This window comes from Atractosteus spatula, chromosome 2 (genome assembly GCF_055471065.1).
Source record: "Atractosteus spatula isolate fAtrSpa1 chromosome 2, fAtrSpa1.hap1, whole genome shotgun sequence".
Lineage (NCBI taxonomy): Eukaryota > Metazoa > Chordata > Actinopteri > Semionotiformes > Lepisosteidae > Atractosteus > Atractosteus spatula.
In genome coordinates this window covers 8,870,733-8,892,350 of record NC_142707.1, presented here as the reverse complement: position 1 = coordinate 8,892,350, position 21,618 = coordinate 8,870,733, and the positions used below count along the sequence as shown (strand labels likewise).

At 47.8% G+C, this 21,618-nt stretch overlaps 1 protein-coding gene across 1 annotated transcript; it reads left to right on the top strand.

The window, feature by feature from the left end:
* The first annotated feature begins 296 nt into the window (after window positions 1-296).
* Window positions 297-21,144, top strand: LOC148839152 (PH and SEC7 domain-containing protein 4). Its single transcript, XM_088909527.1, has 16 exons — window positions 297-384; window positions 1,512-2,533; window positions 5,396-5,450; window positions 5,908-6,376; window positions 6,722-6,883; window positions 7,305-7,385; window positions 7,602-7,714; window positions 7,964-8,022; window positions 9,906-9,995; window positions 10,440-10,483; window positions 11,975-12,147; window positions 13,551-13,621; window positions 14,296-14,441; window positions 15,072-15,216; window positions 15,358-15,504; window positions 18,177-21,144. The coding sequence occupies exons 2-16, from the start codon at window positions 1,751-1,753 to the stop codon at window positions 18,423-18,425; spliced, it is 2,787 nt and encodes a 928-aa protein (XP_088765653.1). The 5' UTR covers window positions 297-384; window positions 1,512-1,750; the 3' UTR covers window positions 18,426-21,144.
* Window positions 21,145-21,618: the final 474 nt, after the last annotated feature.

Here is a 21,618-nt window from a genome sequence, read left to right as displayed (position 1 = left end):
ACCAGAACTGAGAATTAAGCACGGTTGTAACTGGGGAAACAGGAACACATGAAACACACACTGGGTTCTGTAAATACCTGTTGTGAATAAAAAATGTCCTCTTTGCACTAACATCCTAACTTCCTGTGACTGTCTGTGTTAATCTCTTCATCTGTCTTTGTTCTCCTCCTCTTAGCTCCTCTCTCTCTCGCTCGCTGATCGTCTGCGGGCAGGAAGTCTGAATGCACTGCAGTGAGGTTTGAGAGAACCTCGTTTGCAAACTGCGTTCACAGGGGGAGCTCTGGGGGCAGAAAGAGAGGCGGATAAAGAGGACAAGAGCGGAAGAAGGAGACGGCTGAAAGACCCCCGAAGGTTTTCGGGAAGGCGGGCGCAGCGAAGCACTTGGTGAGTACTTCGTTCGGGCTCTTACTGGAGCGCAGCCAGGGAGGCGTCTGTCACTGCGCCGGGGCCGGAGGATGAGGAAGAGGGTGTGGGTTGTGTGGCAGGAGACGTGCCGGCAGTCTGCCATCGCTCGGCCCGCCGTGATCGGGCCTCTGAGCGCGCGCAGGTGCAGCCGGAGCCTCCCACCATTTTAAAAGCGGCAGGCCTCGCTCGCCAGGTGGACATCCCAGGACTCAAACGGAGTCGTTTCGCGGAGACGGAGCACCGTCCTTCTCGAATCGCTGTAGCGCTTGACCTTGGACCACATCCTCCCTTCGCTAATCCTGTTCTGAGCTGCGTCTCCTCACAGACGCAGTAGGGCTCCGTCTGAAATGTGACCGCACCTCCCTTTGCATTTCTTCTTCATCTTTGTCTGATTTCTAAATTCAGAATTAGCAATTGTTCCTTGGCGGTGTACTGTTAAAGACAGCCATGCAAAGTAGCATAGCTGCTCTGGCATATTCTTAATCTTCTAAAGTGCAGGTGTAACCAATAGGCATGTGTATACACTCAAGTGTGCCCCTGACTGCCCTGTCTTTCTTACACCCGAAGAAGGCCTCAAAGCCGAAAACGTTGTTTTCTTCTCTTTTCAGCATGGAGTAAACCTATTACTTGTTCCTATACCATCAAATATATCTTTTCAAATTCTGCTTAAATAACTCAGGCATATTCAATCACCTGGGCCTTACTCCCATTGTATTTGTACGAGAAATCATTCATTTGTGTTGTTCAAATTATGTATTCATACATAGGCTTATTATGAATTGAGACTCCTGACATCATTCATTTAGAAGGCGGAAGTACTGTAGCTTTATTAGTCGACAGCAATCCACAATTATCTTTGTTGCCTCCATTTTAGATATTGAGTTTGTATATTTATGATTCATACCATACTTTTGTTGTTGAGGTTTCTTGGGAAATGTATGAAATGAAGTCCTAAAAAGCTGTGTGGTTTGAAAGATGTTTTTCTCTGGTATATGGTTGGTGTTGTAGATAGAAGAGACCTGCCTCTCGCAGTGATGCGTTTTGTATTCAAGCAGATCTATGAGATGTGTGAAGACATTAACCACACCTGTGTGCTTTTCTTTTAGAGTCAACAGAAATGCTGGAAGCAAGTACCCCAAGGACAGATTAGGAAAAAAAAAGCTTTGCAACTCTTTGGAAAAAAAAAAAATTGGGAATTGTTTCTGGCAAGTACTGGACATGGAAAGGTTTGTGATCAGAAAAGGAGCTAAAACTTCATTCGGGATGTCCTTGCTTCTTTAACGTACCAATACGTCTGTGAAATATATTATATCATACTAGGTCTAATCATTTTTCTGACCTCGAAATGGATGTGGAGCACGAGTATGTTTTGGACCTGTCCTCAGCCTGTATGGACTCCGAGCAGCCAGAGGATTCCTGCAGGAGCCTGTTCACTCCCTCCCTGGACCTTCTGGCCCTGGATGGGGACCTGGAGGCCAAGCTGAGAGGAGGAGAGGGAGAGGAGGAGGGGGTGGACCTGGAGGACCTCGGAGATGACGAGAACGACGGAGAATTGGATGTGGAGGACATTCCGACAGAGAGGCTGGAATGTAGCAGGGGAATACAGGGCCCTTGGGAGGAAGGGGAGGCTGCAGAACTGCAGGGACTCGAAGACTTTGAGACAGGGTTGGGTCAGTCTTGCTCCTCTTCCTCATCTGAGCAGTTGGAATCGCAAGCCCTGGACTCGTGCGCTGAGTGGGACGGTCCTGGGACAAAGGCTGGCTTGGAGGAGCCCAATGTGGAGTACAGCTCCAACGATGACTTGGACAACTCGAGTGGGGCCGCCAGCCTCATCCTGGGGAATGACCCAGAGGTGGAATGGACAGATAGCCCCCTCTCCCAAGGTGGGTGTCCTTCAGGACAGGTGAAGGACCTCCAGAGTTCCGGGCATGGAGGGGGGGATACCTCGGGAAACTCCGGCTGTCTTGGGGAGGACAGGGATTCCGAATCCGTTCCGGAAGTGGCCTCTTGTGACGGGAACCTGGAGATGAGCCAGGCTGGAGCTTCTCCAGATGCAGAGTCTGAGCAGCATCTCCAGGGCCTCCTCGATGTACAGAGAAGCCTGAACCAAGGAAACAAGCTTAACGAGGTAAATAAGTTAACTGGGAGCAAGCAGTTATTGTACATATATTGCTTTTCTTGTAGCAAGTCTGTCATGCACTTATTGTGATAGGAATACTGTTACGGTACAGTGATTTAGCCACCATAGGAAACAGAAGAACTGTACATTTTAGTGCATGATCAGACACGATATAGAATCAGACATTGGAGTTGGAGCTGGGAGAATAGTATATATATATGACAATAAAAATTTCATAGAGAATCTTCAATTATTATTTTAATTACTACTCAGTTTGGACACAGTTTTCACATCTGAGCAGAATCTTTGGACACGCCCACCCTGGAGGGCCCATTCCTTTTGACACCTTACAGGCAACCCTGCCCTTTCCTGGAGGTTCGGTGCTGATTGGAGGAGATGATAGGACCCCCTCAAGAGCCCAGGAGCTCACAGGGGGTCGCTTTGCCTGTGCTGAGATGTGATAGAGCCCTGGCAGACTTACCCCAGCCTACCGTCTTGGGGAATGCTGGTCATATGGTGCTGGTGACATGACCCAAGCTTGAACCCATGATAGTGGAGCTCAGCCTGCACTCAGGAGAGCATTTTTATCCGTGGAGCCACTTGAGAGGATCCATAAAAAAAAAGAATTTCATCAGCTGATCAGATCTGTGGCCAAACTGTGAGGTGCTTTTTTCATGTTTAAAAATTAACTCAGACACTGAGACAAGCTAGTCGAGGACTGCTTGAAAAAGCTGATCTGTGCCGTGACGTGTTAGGGTATGTGGTTTAGCCAGTATCTTGCTTGTCTTTCTCATTTCACCACCACTGCGGCCTTTCTGTTGCTCTTGGGTCTGGTATGATTAAAAGCTTCTGCAGTGTTGTTATCAGTTTTGGCTACTCGATTGTTCTGATGAGCAGCGCAGTGGAGCAGGAGTCAGCATTGTGGCTTCTCAGTGCTGAGGTCCTGGGTTCAATTCCGGACCTGGGGTGCTACCCGCATGGAGATTGTCTGTGCTCTCCATGTTTGCTTGGGTTTCCTCTGTGCTGCGGTTTGCAGTCCGTAAGCATACTGGTAGGTTAATTGGCTTCTGAGAAAATGATCCCTGGTGGAAGTGTGTGTCTGTGTGTGACCTGGCCTGGAGACTGCTCCAGGGTGTGTCTTGCCTTGCCCCTGTTGCTTGCCAGGATAGGCTCCGGCTCCCCCACGACCCTGAACTGGATGAAGCAGTTAGGAAAAAGATGAATGGGTGGGTTGTTTTGATATCCTTCTGTTTTGCGGTGGGTTTGTCTTGTGCAGCTGTGGCACAAGTTGCACCTTGTGCTTCACATGTCCATTTTAAAACCTGCAGGATAAATCGCCCCCATGCTGAGGAAAAGCTGGTCCCTCTTTTCCAGGTCAATCCACACCTTCTTAAGCCACCTGGAGCGTGTCTGTCATACAGCAAATGCCAAGCTGTTTATTTACTTGCTTTTTCACTCACCTCATTTAAAAAACTGCAGTGAAATGACCTTCCTCTCCCACTGATTCTCCTGTAGAGATGTTGTAATAACATCCTAATCTCCCCCAGACGTCTAAGGCGGTGGTAATGGTTGCAGCAGGGCAAGTTCTTGAACTCCACTCCAGTACTCGCCACCTCTCTGTGCTTTGAAAGACACATCCTCATATTCCACAAGACAGCGCTGTGCTGCTGCAGTCAGTGGTAAAAACGCCCTTCTGTTTTGTAGTTACAGTATAAATCAGTAGTTACCAGAGTGTGACATGCTGATGAATCAGACATGGAGTTCTATTAATGGAGGCGTCTGCTCAGAGGCCTGAGGTTACAGACTAGGTAAGGGGTGAAGGCACCAATTCTTATAATGCGCCAGAACTGAACGCCATCTTGAAGTGAAGCTTCTCATTTTACAGGAGGTTTCTATCTGTGTAGCTCTTGAGTCGGGACTTTGCTGGATAACATCAACTAACCTGTGCTCCTCCAGGACGAGACTCTGACCTTTACCTTGCTCTGCTCACACTCTGTTTCTCTGTTGGCCCACGCTGGGCTCAGTCCTCTGGTTCTGGTCCAGATGGGCTTCCCCAATCCACCTTTTTCTAGTATAATCCCGCCCCTCCTTTCCATCTTTTTCTACAATAATCCCACCCCCCTTTCCTGCTCTCCTTTCCACCTTTTTTCCCTCTGCAGTGGGCACCTGTAGTCATGGCATGTTAGAGTCATGGAATCTGACAAAACATCCCCTGTGGTATGGGATTATTTGAAATATCTGTCCCCAAATGTTTAAATTACAGTGATGCAACAAGCCAATCATTTCAACTTTTAGATGTCGCACATTTAAAAAGGCCCTAGAGCTCTGAAACACAGCAAGGGAAATTTTCTGTGGCATGACATCCGTAGTGCAGACTTGAGGTGAATGGGGGCACAGTCTCTCAGCTGCATCAGGGTGTTTCTGATCAGCAGTGTTGTCACTCACTGGTTGTTGTATTGTAAACTCACCCAATCTGGAGCTGCCAGCTGCTTTGGGATTCCTTGGCAATTACGTCTGTAGGGAGAGAAAGAGATGCCCAGTGTGCCCATCTGGAGAGACAGTTGTCATTTAACATGCTGTGGACTCTGTGGTGCCTGCCAGACGAGCCATCGTCGCGTGTGTCTCCCTGTTGTCATTGCAGGCATGCAGGTGTCCAGCAAGGCGAAGGAATTGTTTTGTTTTCCAAAAAGCTGGGACAGCATTAGTTGAGCAATTCTGACTAATTCTGCAGTGTTGCTTGGGGAATCCCAGCCACAGTGGGCTATGTCTCCAGGTCAGACTAGTGACGTCTGGATCCTAGAGCTCACCATGCTTTCAGACGAGTTGTTTCTAATGAATTGATACCTGAAATGGTGTTGGTTTGTTTGGCAGGAATGTCTTTCAGAGGAGGACGGAGAGGAACAGCACTGTCCTGAAGAAATCCCAGGTAACATGCAGTGTTAAGTCTGTAAAGTGCCCTTCAGGGTTGTGCACATTGAAGAGACGCGGAAATCCAGGAGGCCACCTGCGCGTCTGTCCCATTTGGTATTTGGGAGTTAATAGACCCAAGGATCTCATTCAGCCACTTCATGGAAGAGCTTAGGTTATCGGCTTCAAAAACATGGCTGGGTAGCTTTTTCCATCATCTCACAACCCTCTGTGTATGGGTGCATCCACCTTCTTTATTGAATCATATAGAAAATGGAAAAATAAGTTTCAAGTGATTAATGCAGTAATAATAAAAATATCAGTTTTCATATAATATTAGAAAACTCTGGGCCCAAGACCTGAAGGCCAGCACTCTTCCCATGGGCTTTTGGGCACATATAGGTGTTCTGCCACACACGTTTCTTTGTTCTTGTTGGTTCCTGGGCTAACCACAAGTGCTGTTCTCATCCAATCAGGAGAGACCGAGCCTTTGTGCCCTCCCACTGAGCGGCTGCTTGGCGAAGCAGGCGAGACCATCGAACCGGAGCCTCGCGAGGGGGCCACAGACACCGCAGAAGATCCCGAGACTCAGAGGACCACAGGACCTGCAGATGTCTTAGAGACCTCTAGCTCTGCGAGACCTGCCGGCACAGCTGGGACTGCAGAGCCCATGGGTGCTGAAGGTTCTCTAGGAGTCCCGGAAGGCTTGGACACCAGGGGGGAAACGGAGCTCCCCGAGGGTCTGACTGTTGAGCAGATGCAGAGCAGTGTGGGGGAGCACAGAAATTGGAGCTCATCCCCCGACAGTGAAGGAGAGGGCGGAGGTCCGGTTGCTCTCTTTGACCCGACGGAGTGTCCTGGGAGCTTGGATTCTGAGCCCCTGGAAGCAGAGGAGACACCTGGCAGCTTGAGCTGTGAGGAAGAGCAGCAAGACTCACTGGGAAGGTGAGCAGATTGCTGCAGTTTGTTCAGCGAGCCTACTAAGAAATAAAAGCTGAAAACAGAGTATTTTGGGGAAATTACAGATTTTGCTACACGTACACAGGCTTTGAAAACAAAAACAGTCTTCTTTTCTCCAAGATGTAGTGCAGTATTTTTTATTTTCTGCCAAAGACAACTAGAAAGGCACTGAAAACACTGGGTACATCCAGTGTATCACAGAATGACTCCAGATATTCAGAATCTCGTATCACCTCAGTATAATGCAGATGTTCATGCACTTTGACCGGGAGCCTGACTCTGACCGTGGCCCTTGCCTTGCTGAGCTCTGCTGTGTGTTTGTGTCCGCAGTGAGACACAGGCGCCGAGCGCTGAGGAGGGGACCACTGACCTCGGCGCCCCCCAGGTCAACGGGAGCACCGTGAACAGAGAGGAGGCACGCAGACTGGCTGAGCAGCTCTACCGGCTGGATGGCGTTCGGCGCACAGATGTGGTCAAACAGCTGGACAAAGAGTAAGGACACAGAGGCGACCAGAGAGAAGAGAGGTTTCAATATGAGACAGGTCAGAGAGAGGAGAGGTTTCAGTGCGAGAGAGGATCAGAGAGAGGAGAGGGTTCAGTGTGAGACAGGATCAGAGAGAGAGGAGAGGGTTCAGTGTGAGACAGGTCAGAGAGAGGAGAGGGTTCAGTGTGAGACAGGATCAGAGAGAGAGGAGAGGGTTCAGTGTGAGACAGGATCAGAGAGAGAGGAGAGGGTTCAGTGTGAGACAGGATCAGAGAGAGAGGAGAGGTTTCAGTGTGAGACAGGATCAGAGAGAGAGGAGAGGGTTCAGTGTGAGACAGGATCAGAGAGAGAGGAGAGGTTTCAGTGTGAGACAGGATCAGAGAGAGGAGAGGTTTCAGTGTGTCAAGATTCTCTGTCTCTTCTTCCCAGCAATGCGTTCTGCAGTGCTGTAGGGGAGGAGTATCTGAAGTTCTTCGATTTCTCGGAGCAGACGCTTGACGAGGCACTCAGGTGAGTTGAGGGGGCCATGAGTATAAACATAGCATATTTGACATTCAGTTTTAATCTGAGAATTGAACTGTTTTTGAATAAATGCATATGCATCTTGTACAGTTGTAATTGCTGAAAGAAGTGAATCCCAAGGTGTAGGGACAGTCCCATTGTTTATGGCCAAGTGTGTCGGCTACACCAGAGACCTGATGCCCGCCTGTCTCTGCTCTGCCCCAGGTCCTTCCTGAAGGTGGTGGTGCTGATTGGCGAGACGCAGGAGAGAGAGCGAGTACTGCAGCACTTCGCACAACGCTACCACCACTGCAACCCCGGCAACTTCAGCTCCGCAGGTGAGAGCTCCCACCTGTGCTGCACTCACCTGCACCTCACTGCCTGCAGCTCTCTTGCTCCTGCACCCTTCCTGTTTCACCGCCGTGTCACCCTGAGCATTCTTGGGATTGTGGAGACTAAGCTGTTTGTCAGCAGGGTGAAAGTGCTTTTATTTTCTACTGCAGAATGAGATCTGTAACCAGGATGGTGGCATGATGTGAATTCCAACTCTCTCCCTTCTGTATTACTTTGTGTCTCCCTTCCTCCAGGCGCGGTACTCACTCTAACATGCGCCATCATGCTGTTGAACACTGATCTTCATGGACAGGTAAGTGTGCAGTTGCATTAATGCACCTGGCATGCACTTCAGCCGTAGAAGGAACAGTGCTAATGTGCTTTTCCCTAATGAAAATTAAATCTCAGAGAGCCACCACTGAGATATCACTGATCATTAAGCTCTTAAAAGGCAATCTTAAGCCATAGCAGAGCATGTATGGAAAGTATGACTTCTGATTGGCCAAAGATTTGTTGATGCAATGCAGTCTTTGCTACAAGGGGCAGATGTACCTGATACTAAAACTATAACATCTTTGGGCAGGTGGACCTCAAACAGCCAGGATGATATTGCAGTTGCATTTAATGCACCTGGCTTGAACTTAAGCAGCATAAGGAACCACACAAATGACATGGCTTTGTTCTGACCTCTTACCTTTCAGTACAAACCCATGGCACTGAGATAGTATTGTACTTCAGTTGTTTACAGGCAGTTGTGTTCAATTTTCAAACTAAAAGTAATCCAGGCTGTTTGAACTATTCCTGCCCAGATGAGGTCAGACTAAGATGTCACAGTTTCAATATTGTGTACACCTGCCCCTCGTAGCAAAGACTGCATTGCATCAACACATCATTAGCCCAACTCAAGCCTAACAATGTGGAGTGGCAGCTTCCATTCATGCTCTGCTAGGACTTTAGGGTGCTTTTCAAGAACAAGAGCTTGATGATCAGTCATACACCAGAGGTGGCTCCCTGGGTTTTTATTGTCCTTGGAGAAAAGCACATTAGTCCATTCCAGCAGATTCCATTAGATGTGTTGGTTAGCCCAAGTCATATGTACCTGTGAGCAAGATGTGGCTGTTCAAACAGATCAGTGAGCATGGTTTCCTCTTTTAAATAGATGCTTCAGAACAGCACAGGCACATATTGTTCAGCAATCCTGAGGTTTGCTGAGCTCTTGCGAGTGCACCTTGTGATAATCTGTCATCCTGACAGCACATAAGGTGTCATAATTTTGAACTTCGATGCTGAACATACAAGGTCCCAGTTGTTTGCCAAATTGGTCTGAGATCATAAATGACCCCTCTAACCACACTTCCAAAAGTTTTGGAATTTGCAAATTCCACAGGCCAGTCTGCAGGTGCCCAGGAGCTTGATTCCTCTTGGCATTTGAAAATTATGGCTTTTCAATGACACCGTTATTCATTAGACGTTTACTTTCCATCCTGTTTTCATACCTTATGCATTTCTAATTTAAGAGCCAAGAATAACTTCAGAGCTGTACAAAACCTCAGCAGACAGAGGAGTACCTGTGGTTCACTTTAAGGACACACGTCACCTTTCACCTCTTAATATGCTAATTCTGAATATTCCGAGGCTTTGTAACCGTTTTTAATTGCACACACTGTGTATTATTTTTAAAAATAATGTGTTTATTTGTATGGATTAATTTGCTGGAAAGTGTATTTAGCGAATTATTTGCATTAGAATGCAGCAGGATGTGTCTGAGTGCATTATGCTTTTTAACAACCTTATTTTCCCTTATTTCTAAATGAATTGGGGATAACCAGGTGTCATTCTCTGCAGGACAGGAACAGCCCTGTAAATGACTAGGGCATCACTAGGGCATTCAGGAGTGTGGGTAACGTCACGTGTTCAGAATCTCCCTCACCTGTCATCACGACTAAATCCATTGTGTTCACCTCTGTTCCACCACATATTCATGAAATCTGCACGTACTCAGCTAGGGCCAGCAGTGTGGCCACTAACCCTGATTTCATACCCAGCACTTAATTCATCTGCCTGTACCTTAGCTCTCATCTCACCGAAAGGCCTGCTCACCCCCTTACTCATCCTGAGTGCCAGAAGCACAACAATAAGAAAGTAACGAAAGGATTCAATAAATCAATAAATCCGCTTGTCTTTTTGTGCATTTAGAACATAGGTAAAGTCATGTCGATCAACAGTTTTGTGTCCAACCTGGAGAAGATGAATGAGGGGCAGAACTTCCCCAAGGATCTACTGAAGGTAAGGAAACGCTTAGGGCTAACTGCTTATGGTCAGTAATGCATAAAAGAAAGATTGATTGTACATTTACTTTAGCAAGTTACCAGTCCTAAAGATATGTTGTGGTACCAGTGGTTTATGACATATCAGATATTGTAGTAATAATAATAATTCCTTACACTTCTATAAGTGAAGGACGCTTCTGGACACTCTTAGTGTTTTACCAATGTGGAGCCTCTACCTGGATGATGTGATGGCAGCCGAATTGCATTGGCATGCTCGCCATACATTATCTATCAGTGGTGAGGAGAACAGAGTGATGAAGCTAATTCATAAATGCATAAATCAGGTAAAAACCTGCAGGGCACGGTTTTTGGAACGGCTCATGCCTTGCCGTTCTACGACTGTAGACTGTGTGTGCCTGGGTGTGACGGGGATCAGTCTTAACTTCTGCCTTTCTTTCAGGGTCTGTACAACTCCATAAAGAATGAGCCACTGGAGTGGGCAGTGTGAGTAACAGCCTTCTGTCTTGTCTACGGAGTTATGGGATATGTGAATGTCAGTGAGCTCTGAACATTTCTCAGTGAGAGCAGGACGATCTGGAGAGGCTTTGAATTCCACTATGTGTATAGTAAGTCAGAGTTGGCAGGCTGATGTGGGACCATCAGCATGGCATAACTTTAACTTTTCACCCAGTGAATCGAGGTCATTGTGAAGGTGGAGGCATTGTGATCATGAAAGACTTGCAGAAAACATACTCGCCTAAATTCTGAATGAGTTCAGGCGGGTTGCTGCGTCAGCATACGTAGGCCGCAAAGGAACAAGTTTATTCCCTGCTGAAAAGTTTCAGCTGTGGAGCCTTCTTCGGGTGTCTTTTATTCTCTTTTCAGCAGGGAATAAACCTTTACTTGTTCCTTTAAATTCTGAATAGCACATCAGTGTCTTCTCACTCATTTTTACTTGAACACCAATCCCCATCCATTGTAAGTACTGTGTCGATAATGCTCACTGACATATCTTGTCTCACCTGTTTGTGAATGTTGTTAGATTGGTGGTGCTACAGACCTCCCTCTGCTTCATATTCAACTAGCAACAAGCAATTCTGTAACTGGCTGCACCTGATCAAGCGGCAGGAGTGTTGTGTTTGAATGAGGGGCCTTGTCCTGAGTTAATGTTTGGGGTGTTTAGTCAAATGTTTGATGTAGCAGCTCAACCACCTGGTGCTCCTTTTCATTTAATCTGTGTGTCGAGACTCAGTAAGGTTGTTTTTAACTATCAACATCACAGTATGCATCCTCAACAGCTAACTGCAGTGCCTCAGACTCAATGCACGTCTGCACTTTTGCATGGTCCACCTTGTTTTTCTTTCATTACTGCATATTTATTGTTCTGGTTATTATTTATTACGTTTGGAATGTGCTGTCTACATTGTCTGGTGTTGTCTTTTGTACCATGTTGTCTGCTGTACTGTGTATGTCCCGAGAGATTGGTATGAATAAGAATTGCAATGTACATAAACTCCTCTACTCTGCTATTAGTCATTTTTGGGTCTTATAAGGAACAATTTGGTTTTACTTTAGCTAGAAGTACCTGTCTAGCTAATTCAGTGTAACTGACATGCAGTACGTGGTTGTGGATGTTGGAGGAGAGGGGTTAGAGTCAAGGGGACAGTCGTGTAATCTCTGACTGAATTAAAACAAGCAAGCTCTCACAGTCACTCTCTGCCTCCTCCCTCCTGACATCCACAGAACTCAGGAAAACTGCAGAGAGTGCATGTGTAGGACCTGAACTCCCATCCCAGGCAGGCGGAATAATGTCAGAGGCCAGGAAAAAATCTAAATCCAGAGTTTAGTTTAGTTAAGAGCAACTGTGATCTGCTGCATTTCTGCATGATTTGCTGCCTTTTGCTCTCTGTTTCTGTTCACTAAACTGGCACTTCGTTTCACGGCTCGTTCTGCTCTCATCCCCTCCCTCTCTCGGTCCCCCTCCTCCTCCTCCAGCGACGAGGAAGAGCTCAAGAGCTCGCTGTTGCTGCCCGCGGACAGCGGGGAAGACGCACCGCTGCGCTCGAAGAGCAACCCCTTCCAGGACGTGCCTCACGACAAGAAGGCCACCGTGTTCAAGCAGGGGTTCCTGACGCGCAAGGCGCACGCGGACATCGATGGCAAGAGGAGTGAGTGACCCTCCGGACACTGGTGCCCTGGTACTCAACGCTGTGTCCTGTATCAGACAGGAAGGCGGGAGAATTGTCTTACTTTGAGCTGGAAAGAAGAGAAGAAAAAGCTCATAAATGAGAGGAGGCTCGTCTGGTTGGTAGTTAGTAGGCAATTGATCCAGGGATCTTATCCAGGCATTAAAGGGAAACAGGAGACCGGTTTTTAAATCTCTGTAACAAAATCCATTCATTGGCTTTATGGAAAAAGTTTACAAATTTTAAATCAAGCAAAAAATCGTGAACTTTGTGAGAAAGTGCTGTAAGTTGCCATGATGTCGCAAACCCCTGGTTTCACCATGGGCGAGACAGAAAGTTCGCAGTAATTGTGACGTGATGCGGCCCTTCCTGCTCACTAGTCCCTGTAATAGCTAACGCAATGCCATGTATAAGCGAGTAAGTAAAGGTTGTGCAGCAGACTTCACTGCAGAAATGTTCCGATGTGATCTGCATGCAGGGTTAACAATTACGTTCCGTTTATTTAAGTCGAGAGCAATATTTCCATTGGATTAAAAGAGGTATTCACAAGCCCGCCTGTTTACGATGTACTAGTGCCACTTCATGTCAGCGGAAGTTTTGTTGCCTCGTTCTGAATCACAGGATATGGCACGGTCCATACCTGGAAATGTTTGTGATGTAAATTGGAGGTTTTCCAAGTTACCAATCCAATGTTCAAATGAATTGTGAACATATGACTTTTATTGTGGTTTGAAATGCATTCATCGCTGCTGATTCATTCTCACCCTGAAATATAAAGGCATTGCAGTTCCCCTTTAATTGAAGGAAGCCAAGGTATCAGCTTCGGCAACATGGCTGAGTGACTTGTTCTAAATGTAGATTCCACTTGTGTCCTCTGGTTTCCTTTTGCATTCTGAGGAAATCTGCAGAGCTGACTTTGTCAGTCCTTTGAAGATTTTGAACACTTGTGTCAGGTTCCCTTTGCAAACCTGTTCCCGTGATGTCTTTGGATCTGCACAACACATTCAGTTCCTCATTCAGCTACCTGGGAAGCATCCATTGATGAAAAGAAGGAATTTTAACAGAGCCATTGTGCAACGTTGGCTGCATCATTTACATTATTTGGACCTTTTTTTTTGGGTTAATTCCAGCACTGTCACTAGGGCCTTGCAGTGGTAATACTGATAGGTATTCTCTGAACAGTTGCCATGTGACTACAGAGTCAGCTTCACTCTATACTGAAGAGAAACATGAGACAGAATGAGACTGAAGGTCTTGGGTTTAGGTTCATCATAATTAGCTAAATATTCAATCTGTCCTCCCTCTCAGTGCACCTGGGGCTCTGCTGTGGGGTGCTGTATAGAGTCCCCGTGTGAAAGTCTCACAAAGCTCTTTCTGTGTTCCAGCTCCCTGGGGGAAGAGAAGCTGGAAGACATTCTATGCGGTACTGAAGGGCATGGTGCTCTACCTGCAGAAGGTACGAATGCCAGCTCAGCCCGACACTGCCCCCTGTTGGCAACTGCTCTGGCCTCGCCATCCAGGAGACCAGCAGCTGGGTCACTGTGGGACATCATAGTTTCGATTTGCTCTTACTTTCCTAATTTGTTTGTTTCTTATCTCTTTTGCTCACTTTTTCTCTCTAACTTGCAGTGTCCAGCTGTTTCTTGCATCAAGATCAGAGCTGTATTGCACTGTGTACTGCACCAGCACATCAGATGTCTTGATTATTGTGTACCAGCACTATGCAAAGATTTACAGAACTAAACAAATTCCCTTATAACTATGCACATTGTTCATCATGTTGGATTCAAAATGCAAAAATAAAAAACTTGAGGTTGTCTCCAATTATTTCGACAGTGCTGAGATGAATTGTGAGCCCTTCTCTGACTGAGTATGGGAATGCCCAGTTCATAAGGATGAATCCACAAGAAAGTGAGGCACATTTCTGTCTTCACAGTCGTCCCTCAAAGACAGGCCTTCTCACTTGTTATTTTTAGCTAGTGTTAAACTCATAAAGAGGGTGCTATCGAACGGCGCTGATCGAGATGAGGTTTTCAGATCCGCTGAGCTGCAGCCAGGCTGCTTGTCAAGGTGGTGCTTGTAGGCCGGCGAGCCTGCATGAACGCTCTCCCTCTCCACTCCTGCTTTCAGAACGAGTACCACATGGACTGGCAGAGCTCGGAGGAGGTGGTGAGCGTGCACCACGCACTGGCGGAGAAGGCTTCAGAGTACACCAAGAGACCACACGTCTTCCGCCTGCAGACTGCGGACTGGAGAGTCTTCCTCTTTCAGGCCAGGTCAGTAGAGCTCTTGCATTGTGGTCGAAGGGTAAACCTTCATGCCTGCACCTTCAGTAGGTCTCTGTTCTCTGTGAGTTATACACACTGAGCTGGGGGCTGTTCTCTGTGAGTTATACACACTGAGCTGGGGGCTGTTCTCTGTGGGTTATACACATTGAGCTGGGGGCTGTTCTCTGTGGGTTATACACATTGAGCTGGGGGGTGTTCTCTGTGGGTTACACACACTGAACTGGGGGCTGTTCTCTGTGGGTTATACACATTGAGCTGGGGGCTGTTCTCTGTGGGTTACAAACACTGAGCCGGGGGCTGTTCTCTGTGAGTGATGCACGCTGAGCTGAGGGCTGCTCTCTGTGGGTTATACACGCTGAGCTGGGGGCTGTTCTCTGTGGGTTATACACACTGAGCTGGGGGCTGTTCTCTGTGGGTTACAAACACTGAGCTGGGGGCTGTTCTCTGTGAGTTATGCACGCTGAGCTGAGGGCTGCTCTCTGTGGGTTATACACGCTGAGCTGGGGGCTGTTCTCTGTGGGTTATACACACTGAGCTGGGGGCTGTTCTCTGTGAATTATACACGCTGAGCTGAGGGCTGTGTTCCGTGCTCATCAGCTTCTTTCTCCTCTCCTTCAGCACAGCAGAGCAGATGAGCTCCTGGATCTGTCGGATAAATCTGGTGTCTGCTCTGTACTCCTCGCCCCCTTTCCCTGCAGCCGTGGGCTCCCAGAAGAAGTTCAGCAGACCTATCCTGCCCGCCACGAAGTCCCGGCACAATCTGGTACTGTCCACTGCTCTGTACAAACAGTCCCACCACTGTACCTCCAGAGCTGGCCTGCATGTAGATGACTTACACGTCTCTCCCCTCAGCCTGTCTGTATTCCTGACTATCCCCAACTCTCCCTGTCTTTCTTTGTCTTAGCAAAGCCAGCTGGATTCTCACACTAAGATGCTGGAGTCTTTTTCCCGGGATCTTGCGGACCACCAGCAGAACGCCCCGGAGGGCCGCAAGAGTCGCACCAGAGACCTGGAGGAGCACCGGCAGAGAGAGGAGTACCTGCAGCATGAGGTCAGCCTGCTCTGTGTGTGTGTTAGTCCACTGTGCGTGCGTGTCCACTTTGTGTGCATGTTCACTGTTTGTGTGTGTGTCTGCTGTGTGTGTTTGTCCACTGTGTCTGTGTCTCTGCTGTTTGCATGTGTGTTCACTGTGCATGTGGTTTTTGTGCACTGTATGTGTGCTCTGTGTGTATGATCTGTGTAAGCTCTGTGTGTGCTGCATGTGTTCTGTGCATGTGCTCCGTGTGTGCTCTGTGCGAGCTCTGTGTGTGCTCCCTGCGTATGCTCTGTGTGTGCTCTGTGCATGCTCCCTGTGTATGCTCTGTGTGAGCTCTGTGTGAGCTCTGTGTGAGCTCTGTGCAAGCTCTGTGCGAGCTCTGTTCTCACTCTCTTTGCGTGCTCTGTGCGAGCTGTGGACTCATTCCCTGTGCGTGCTCTGTGCATGCTGCATCTGACATTATACCCAGTGGAATCAGCAAATGTGGAGATCTCACATTTTCTGCCAGGAAACATCAAATACGCAGAAATACAAATTGGAACAAATACCATGTTCCAATGTGGACCATTTTCCATTGTGCTTGGGAAATTTCTTGGTTATGGTTTGTGCAGTTTGCCCATTGGGTAAAAACGAAGTCCTTATTATATGTGTTCATCATGGAGAGCATTTGGCCGATGTGTCGGAGTTATCTGTTAGAAATAGAAATATTGGAAACCTGAGGTTGGGTGGGCTGCAGCCTCAGAAAGCAGTGATGCCTGGGTACATGTGATATACTGAGCTTCTCTGGGATACCCTAGCCCTGTTTAGGTACACAGGACATGTATGGAGCCTGTATTAGGTAATTTTGCATACTCTGCACAAAAGTGTAGTATAGTATAGAGCAGTGGTTCTCAAACTTTTTGGACCAAGTACCACCCCTAATCCAACCAAAGCATCGAAGTACCACCTACAAGTCATCATCTCATAGGAACCACAGAAATTCTCAATGACCAACATGAGCACACGTGCACACACTCACACATACATATAATAAATATTATAATAATCAACTTTATTTGATATAGCGCCTTTAAAGGTGGCTTCTCAAAGTGTTTTACAGAAAAAAAAACATTAACAACAACTAATAAAAAAGCACCATTTCAGTGAGAGGGGTGAGCCTGTTTAGTTGAGCAAAGCAGATGTGAATTAATTTTTCGAGCCTTGATACAATTCACAACAGAGTCTAACAGATTTTAAATCGTCAGGCATTTTCTTGACGGCAAAGGTCTCGCGGTGGATGTTGTAATGCGTACATTAATTTCTGGAGCAACCTATCTAATTCATGCAACTACACCATTATGTCGGCTTGTCATTGCTCTAGCACCCTCTGTACAAACTCTGACACATTTTATCCAGTCGAGGCCATTCTCTTCGATAAATTCATTCAGAAGCTGAAATACGTGCTCTCCTGTAGTTCCTGTTGGTAGCGGCTTACAGAACAGAAAGTCCTCATGGGACGTACCCTCAAACTCGTATCTAACGTAAACGAGCAAATTGGCCAAATCGACTACAGACTCATCTAATTGCAGTGAAAAACATCTGCTCATCTTAACGCGCTCTATCAGTGTACTTTTGATATAATCCTTCATTTCAATAATTCTATGAATGACTGTCTTTCAGGGGGAGGGAGGCAGCAGGTCGAGCTGTTTAGCAGCTTTTTCTCTACACATAATACGTGTCAGCTCTTTTGCCAACAGTAAATAAGGTTCTTCAAAAATAGTGTAGCTTACCTGCTTTAGCAATCCGCAAGCTTGCATTTTTCCGCGTTTCCATTTTTATTTCCGTATTTATTTAAAGTTTTTATTTCATGCGCATGGGAGCGAAACACAGAGACGCTCGGTGTATTTTTCTCAAATTAGAACAGTTCTTAAATATTTTTCTGTTATCACGCTTTCGTGTGCTCACAAGATTACCTGCGTTCGTAGCACGTATTTCTATGCATTCCTGTGTTTACAACGTTAGCATTGTTCCAAAATCACGCACATTCCCCTTTCTCCCTATTTGCTGGAGATACAGTAGCTTTTTTTAAATACAATTGGTCACTTGCATCCGTAGCACGCATTCCTATAGAGTGGTATAGAATTACAGAGTATCTCTTGTGTCCACTGAAGTATTAGCGCGCACTGTATCGTAGTATGTAGGCTGCATATTCGACACGTATTAAATACAAAATATGAAAACCCGTCCCGATTTTTTCAGCGCACACGACACAGTTCCAGGGTCATTTGGCGTACCACCTGGCGGCACTCCACGTACCACTGCCGGTACGCGTAACACAGTTTGAGAACCACTGGTATAGAGGTATAGGTATCATGTATCTTGTACATGTATGTATGGAGTACCATGGCCTCCTCATAATCCTTATCTCTGAACTGGCTTCATCACTCTGCTCTCCTCCCCTCTGAGAGCTGGTGTGTGGTGAGAGTACTGGCAAACCTTTGCTGCTGTCACATCATCCATGTCCTGCACATTGGCGGTGGTGGAGGGGACTCCTCATTATCTGTAAAGCCCTTTATAGTGGAGTGCCCTGTAAGGCGCTATATGAGCATAAGGATTATTGGATGTATATACTCTCTGTGCCTCTGTCCATCTCCCTTGCACCCTTCTGCCCTAACTCTCGCGCCCGCGGCCCCTCTCCCCCTGTGCAGAAGAGCCGGTACGAGGTGTACCTCCAGCTGCTGTGGGCGTGGCAGGCGCAGGGGACGGACGACCTGGAGCGCTTCGACAGCGAGGTGTGCGAGGCCGTGGAGACGGACGGGGAGGAGCTGAAGAAGTCCCACTCGAGCCCCTCCCTCAACCTGGAGGCCCCCGCCCCCGTCGTCAAGGTGAAGCGCAACATCTCCGAGAGGCGCACCTACCGCAAGATCATCATCCCGCGCCGGAACAAGGAGCTCTGAGGGGGAGCTCTCCCGGACCCCCGCCGGCAGCTCGTTTTCAGACGGACCTCTCCGATGGGCCCGTTTCTGTCGAACGGGCTTCCTCGCCCTCTCCCGAGGCCGGGCCGCGCTTCAGAACCATGTCTCGCCTTTCCCTGGACGGCTGCCCCCCACCCCATCCGTGTGGGAAACCTCTCCCACGCTCACCCTCCTGCATCTTAACGCTGGCTTTGACCCTTGAGAGCCGGCTGTATTGTTCCATAAAGACCAGAACGCCCCAGAAAGCCGGGGCCACGCTGCCTGCAGGCAGAGCCTGTGGAGATCGGCCGTGATCCGCAGTGGGGCGGGCGAGGGAATGTGAAGTACCTGCGAGGAGCGTGTCTCGGGCTGGCCGGGAAACCAAGGTGCAGGCCCAGACGAAGAGCGGCTGTGCTGCACAGTGCCGTGCTGCTGTCTGAGCGCGTGCCTCACCCTCGAGCAGGGACATGTCGTGACTGCCTCCTGCTGCTCTTCGTGATCTGCAAGGGACGCGTCTGGAACGTGGCGAAAGCCGGTGAGCTGGTGGGACGTGCAGCTCAGCGTGAGGGCCACCAGTGAGCTGCCAGGGCTTTCTCGCTCAGGGAAAGGAAGTCGCCTCCTCTGTTTGAGCTTTTGCTCCGTTTGCTTATTTTGTTTTTGTTTTGGTAAAACTCGTTTCCCGGTTTTAATTTCCGAGCTCCCCGGTTGCCGGACTGGCAGTGTCCGTTCGCGTCTAGGACGCTGGCATGCCAGGCGGAAGAAACCACATCCGAGTGGTCCTGCGCTGGTGGGGGCAGAGAGGTGGGCACACGCCAACCTCGGTGAAGCCCAGACGCACGGGACACTGACCGCAACATGAGGAGAGCCTCATCCATTTCAGTGCGAACCGCTCTCAATCTCGGAACCGACACCCAGCACAGCTTCCACAGCCTCCTGAACCCTAGAAAAGAGGGAGCAGAGGGGAGCACCCTCCCCCAGATAGAGGGCTGAAGCTGTTTAATCAGACTGATCGGAATGCAGCCCTAGGCATCAGCTCCAGCATCACTGCCATACCCCTGGTGTCAGATCTTGACCAGTATTATATCCTACAGAAGTGAGAGTATTTTCCTCCCGCAGGTGTAGGCATGGTTTTTAATTGCCAGCTGTGAATCAGCACTGCACCCACTGTGGTTCTGCCATTCATTTATCCAGCAGCCATATCACCCTGCAGCTCACTGTCCTTCGTATGAGACGTAAAACTGAGGTCCTGACTCTCTGTGGTCATTAAAAATCCCAGGGCGTTTCTCGAAAAGAGTAGGGGTGTAACCCCGGCGTCCTGGCCAAATTTCCCATTGGCCCTTACCAATCACGGCCTCCTAATAATCCCCCTTGATGAACTGGCTTCATTACTCTACTCTCCTCCCCTGATGTGTGGGGAGCGTTCTGGCGCACTATGGCTGCCGTCGCATCATCCAGGGGGTGGGGAGTCCCCATTACCTGCAAAGCGCTTTGAGTGGAGTGTCCAGAAAAGTGCTATATAAGTGTGAGCCATTATTATTATAATCTTCAAACCAAAAGAATGAGCAGTGGCTATCTGTTATCAGTAACACCGCAATGCCTTTCCGTCTTGAGGTCTGACCGCCCCTTCTCTTGTTTTTTAACGTCGGGAGTTAGTGGGCTCCAGCTCCAGGTAGTGGGCTCCTGCTCCAGGTGGTGGGCTCCTGCTCCAGGTGGTGGGCTCCAGCTCCAGGTAGTGGGCTCCTGCTCCAGGTGGTGGGTTCTCACTCGCCCTCACAGGAAAGAAACTGGGGTGCCAGGGCTTTGATCGCATGGCTGGGTATCCCATAATAACACATTCCTGGGGGTAAGGAGGTGCTACTGCTGCTCAAGGCTCAAAGTCTGTAAATATTGTAAGATTTCAGTGAGAATATCAGACATTGAGCAGGACACTTCCTCCTTACAGCACTTCTGGTTCCTTGTTAGTTAAACCACTTCTCAATGACAGTCACGGACGAACCGTCACGGACGAATTAATCCTTATGTCTGTGTTTATTTTGTTTGTTTAATTGAATTATTATTGAAACATTTCTATTTATACCTGTACATTATTACCCATAAGGCTGCCGTTTGATGCAAATGTCTAAATTTCCGGCGTGGAAACGTTTGTACCGAGCGGTACAAAGTAACAGAAGGTCGTTAGGGAAACATAGCTGCAACGTGATATTGACACCGCCAGAGGGCGATGTCTAACAAGCTACTGTAACTGAAGGAACGGGAATATACATTGAAGGAGCTGACTTGTTTTGATGTTATTTTTTTTTATTTCCGTTGTCAATCTTGTATCTCTTGTTCTTCCGTTTTATGATACTTGAACATTTACGCTTTTTTCCCCAAGAAGTTTGAATCAACTTCTTTGACTGTTTACAGGTGTGCTTACTGTGTTTTTTTAGACAAAACAAGTATTGTTTCGTGGATTTTGTGATACGTGAATGTTCTGGTGCATTTTTTGTAACAAAAAAAATCGCTGCACTTTTCGAGACGCCAAAAAAAATCAAACTTGACGTAGTTTGTGTTTCACAACAAAAGCAGCGAAGGTTATTTTGGCTTGTTCCGTCCCGTTTTCACCTGCAGGTGTCTTAGTAACTGTTTTGCAACAACGCCTCTGAAATGCTGTCGCTAAGGCGCTGTGTGCTCTCGGGGCGCGCTGGAGTGTCACACGGAGTTCTAAATAAAAATCGCTCCTGATTCTGTGGTTATGTTGTCTGAACACCTCAAGCGTGGGTCTGCTTGTGCGCGCTCACTGAGAGATGAGGTGGGAAATGGTTTTTCGGAACATAAACTGTATTGGTTTATTCTTTTTAAAGTAACAGAGCCGAGGCAAAGAGGGAGAGGTGCGGCGTGCACCTGTCACGGGTCTGCTTTCTTCGCCAGATGAAAAACAGCCTCGGGATCTCGGGATGAGACATGTGCTTGGTAAACGGGCGTCTCCCAAATATTACCACCAGCCCAAACCGCTGCTTCGAGAATGTGAGGCGGGGGTCGCCTTTAGGAGCCATCCTGCACGAAAACGCCTCTGAGCTAAAGGAGTATTAAAAAATAAAAAATAAAAGTTCACTTTCCACTTTAAGGTTGTAGGTCGAAGCATAAAAGTGGGTGTCCTTGATCACATTCACAACTTCTAGGACTCTTCAATGGGCTTAATGGAAGATTTCACGTT

What these genes read in the sequence shown, in the direction of transcription:
- LOC148839152 (XM_088909527.1), top strand. Translation starts at nt 1,751, where the DNA reads ATGGATGTGGAGCACGAGTATGTTTTGGACCTGTCCTCAGCCTGTATG. An exon ending in ACACTGATCTTCATGGACAG is followed by an intron (nt 8,023 to 9,905) that starts GTAAGTGTGCAG and finishes TTGTGCATTTAG; the next exon opens with AACATAGGTAAAGTCATGTC. An exon ending in GTCTTCCTCTTTCAGGCCAG is followed by an intron (nt 14,442 to 15,071) that starts GTCAGTAGAGCT and finishes CCTCTCCTTCAG; the next exon opens with CACAGCAGAGCAGATGAGCT.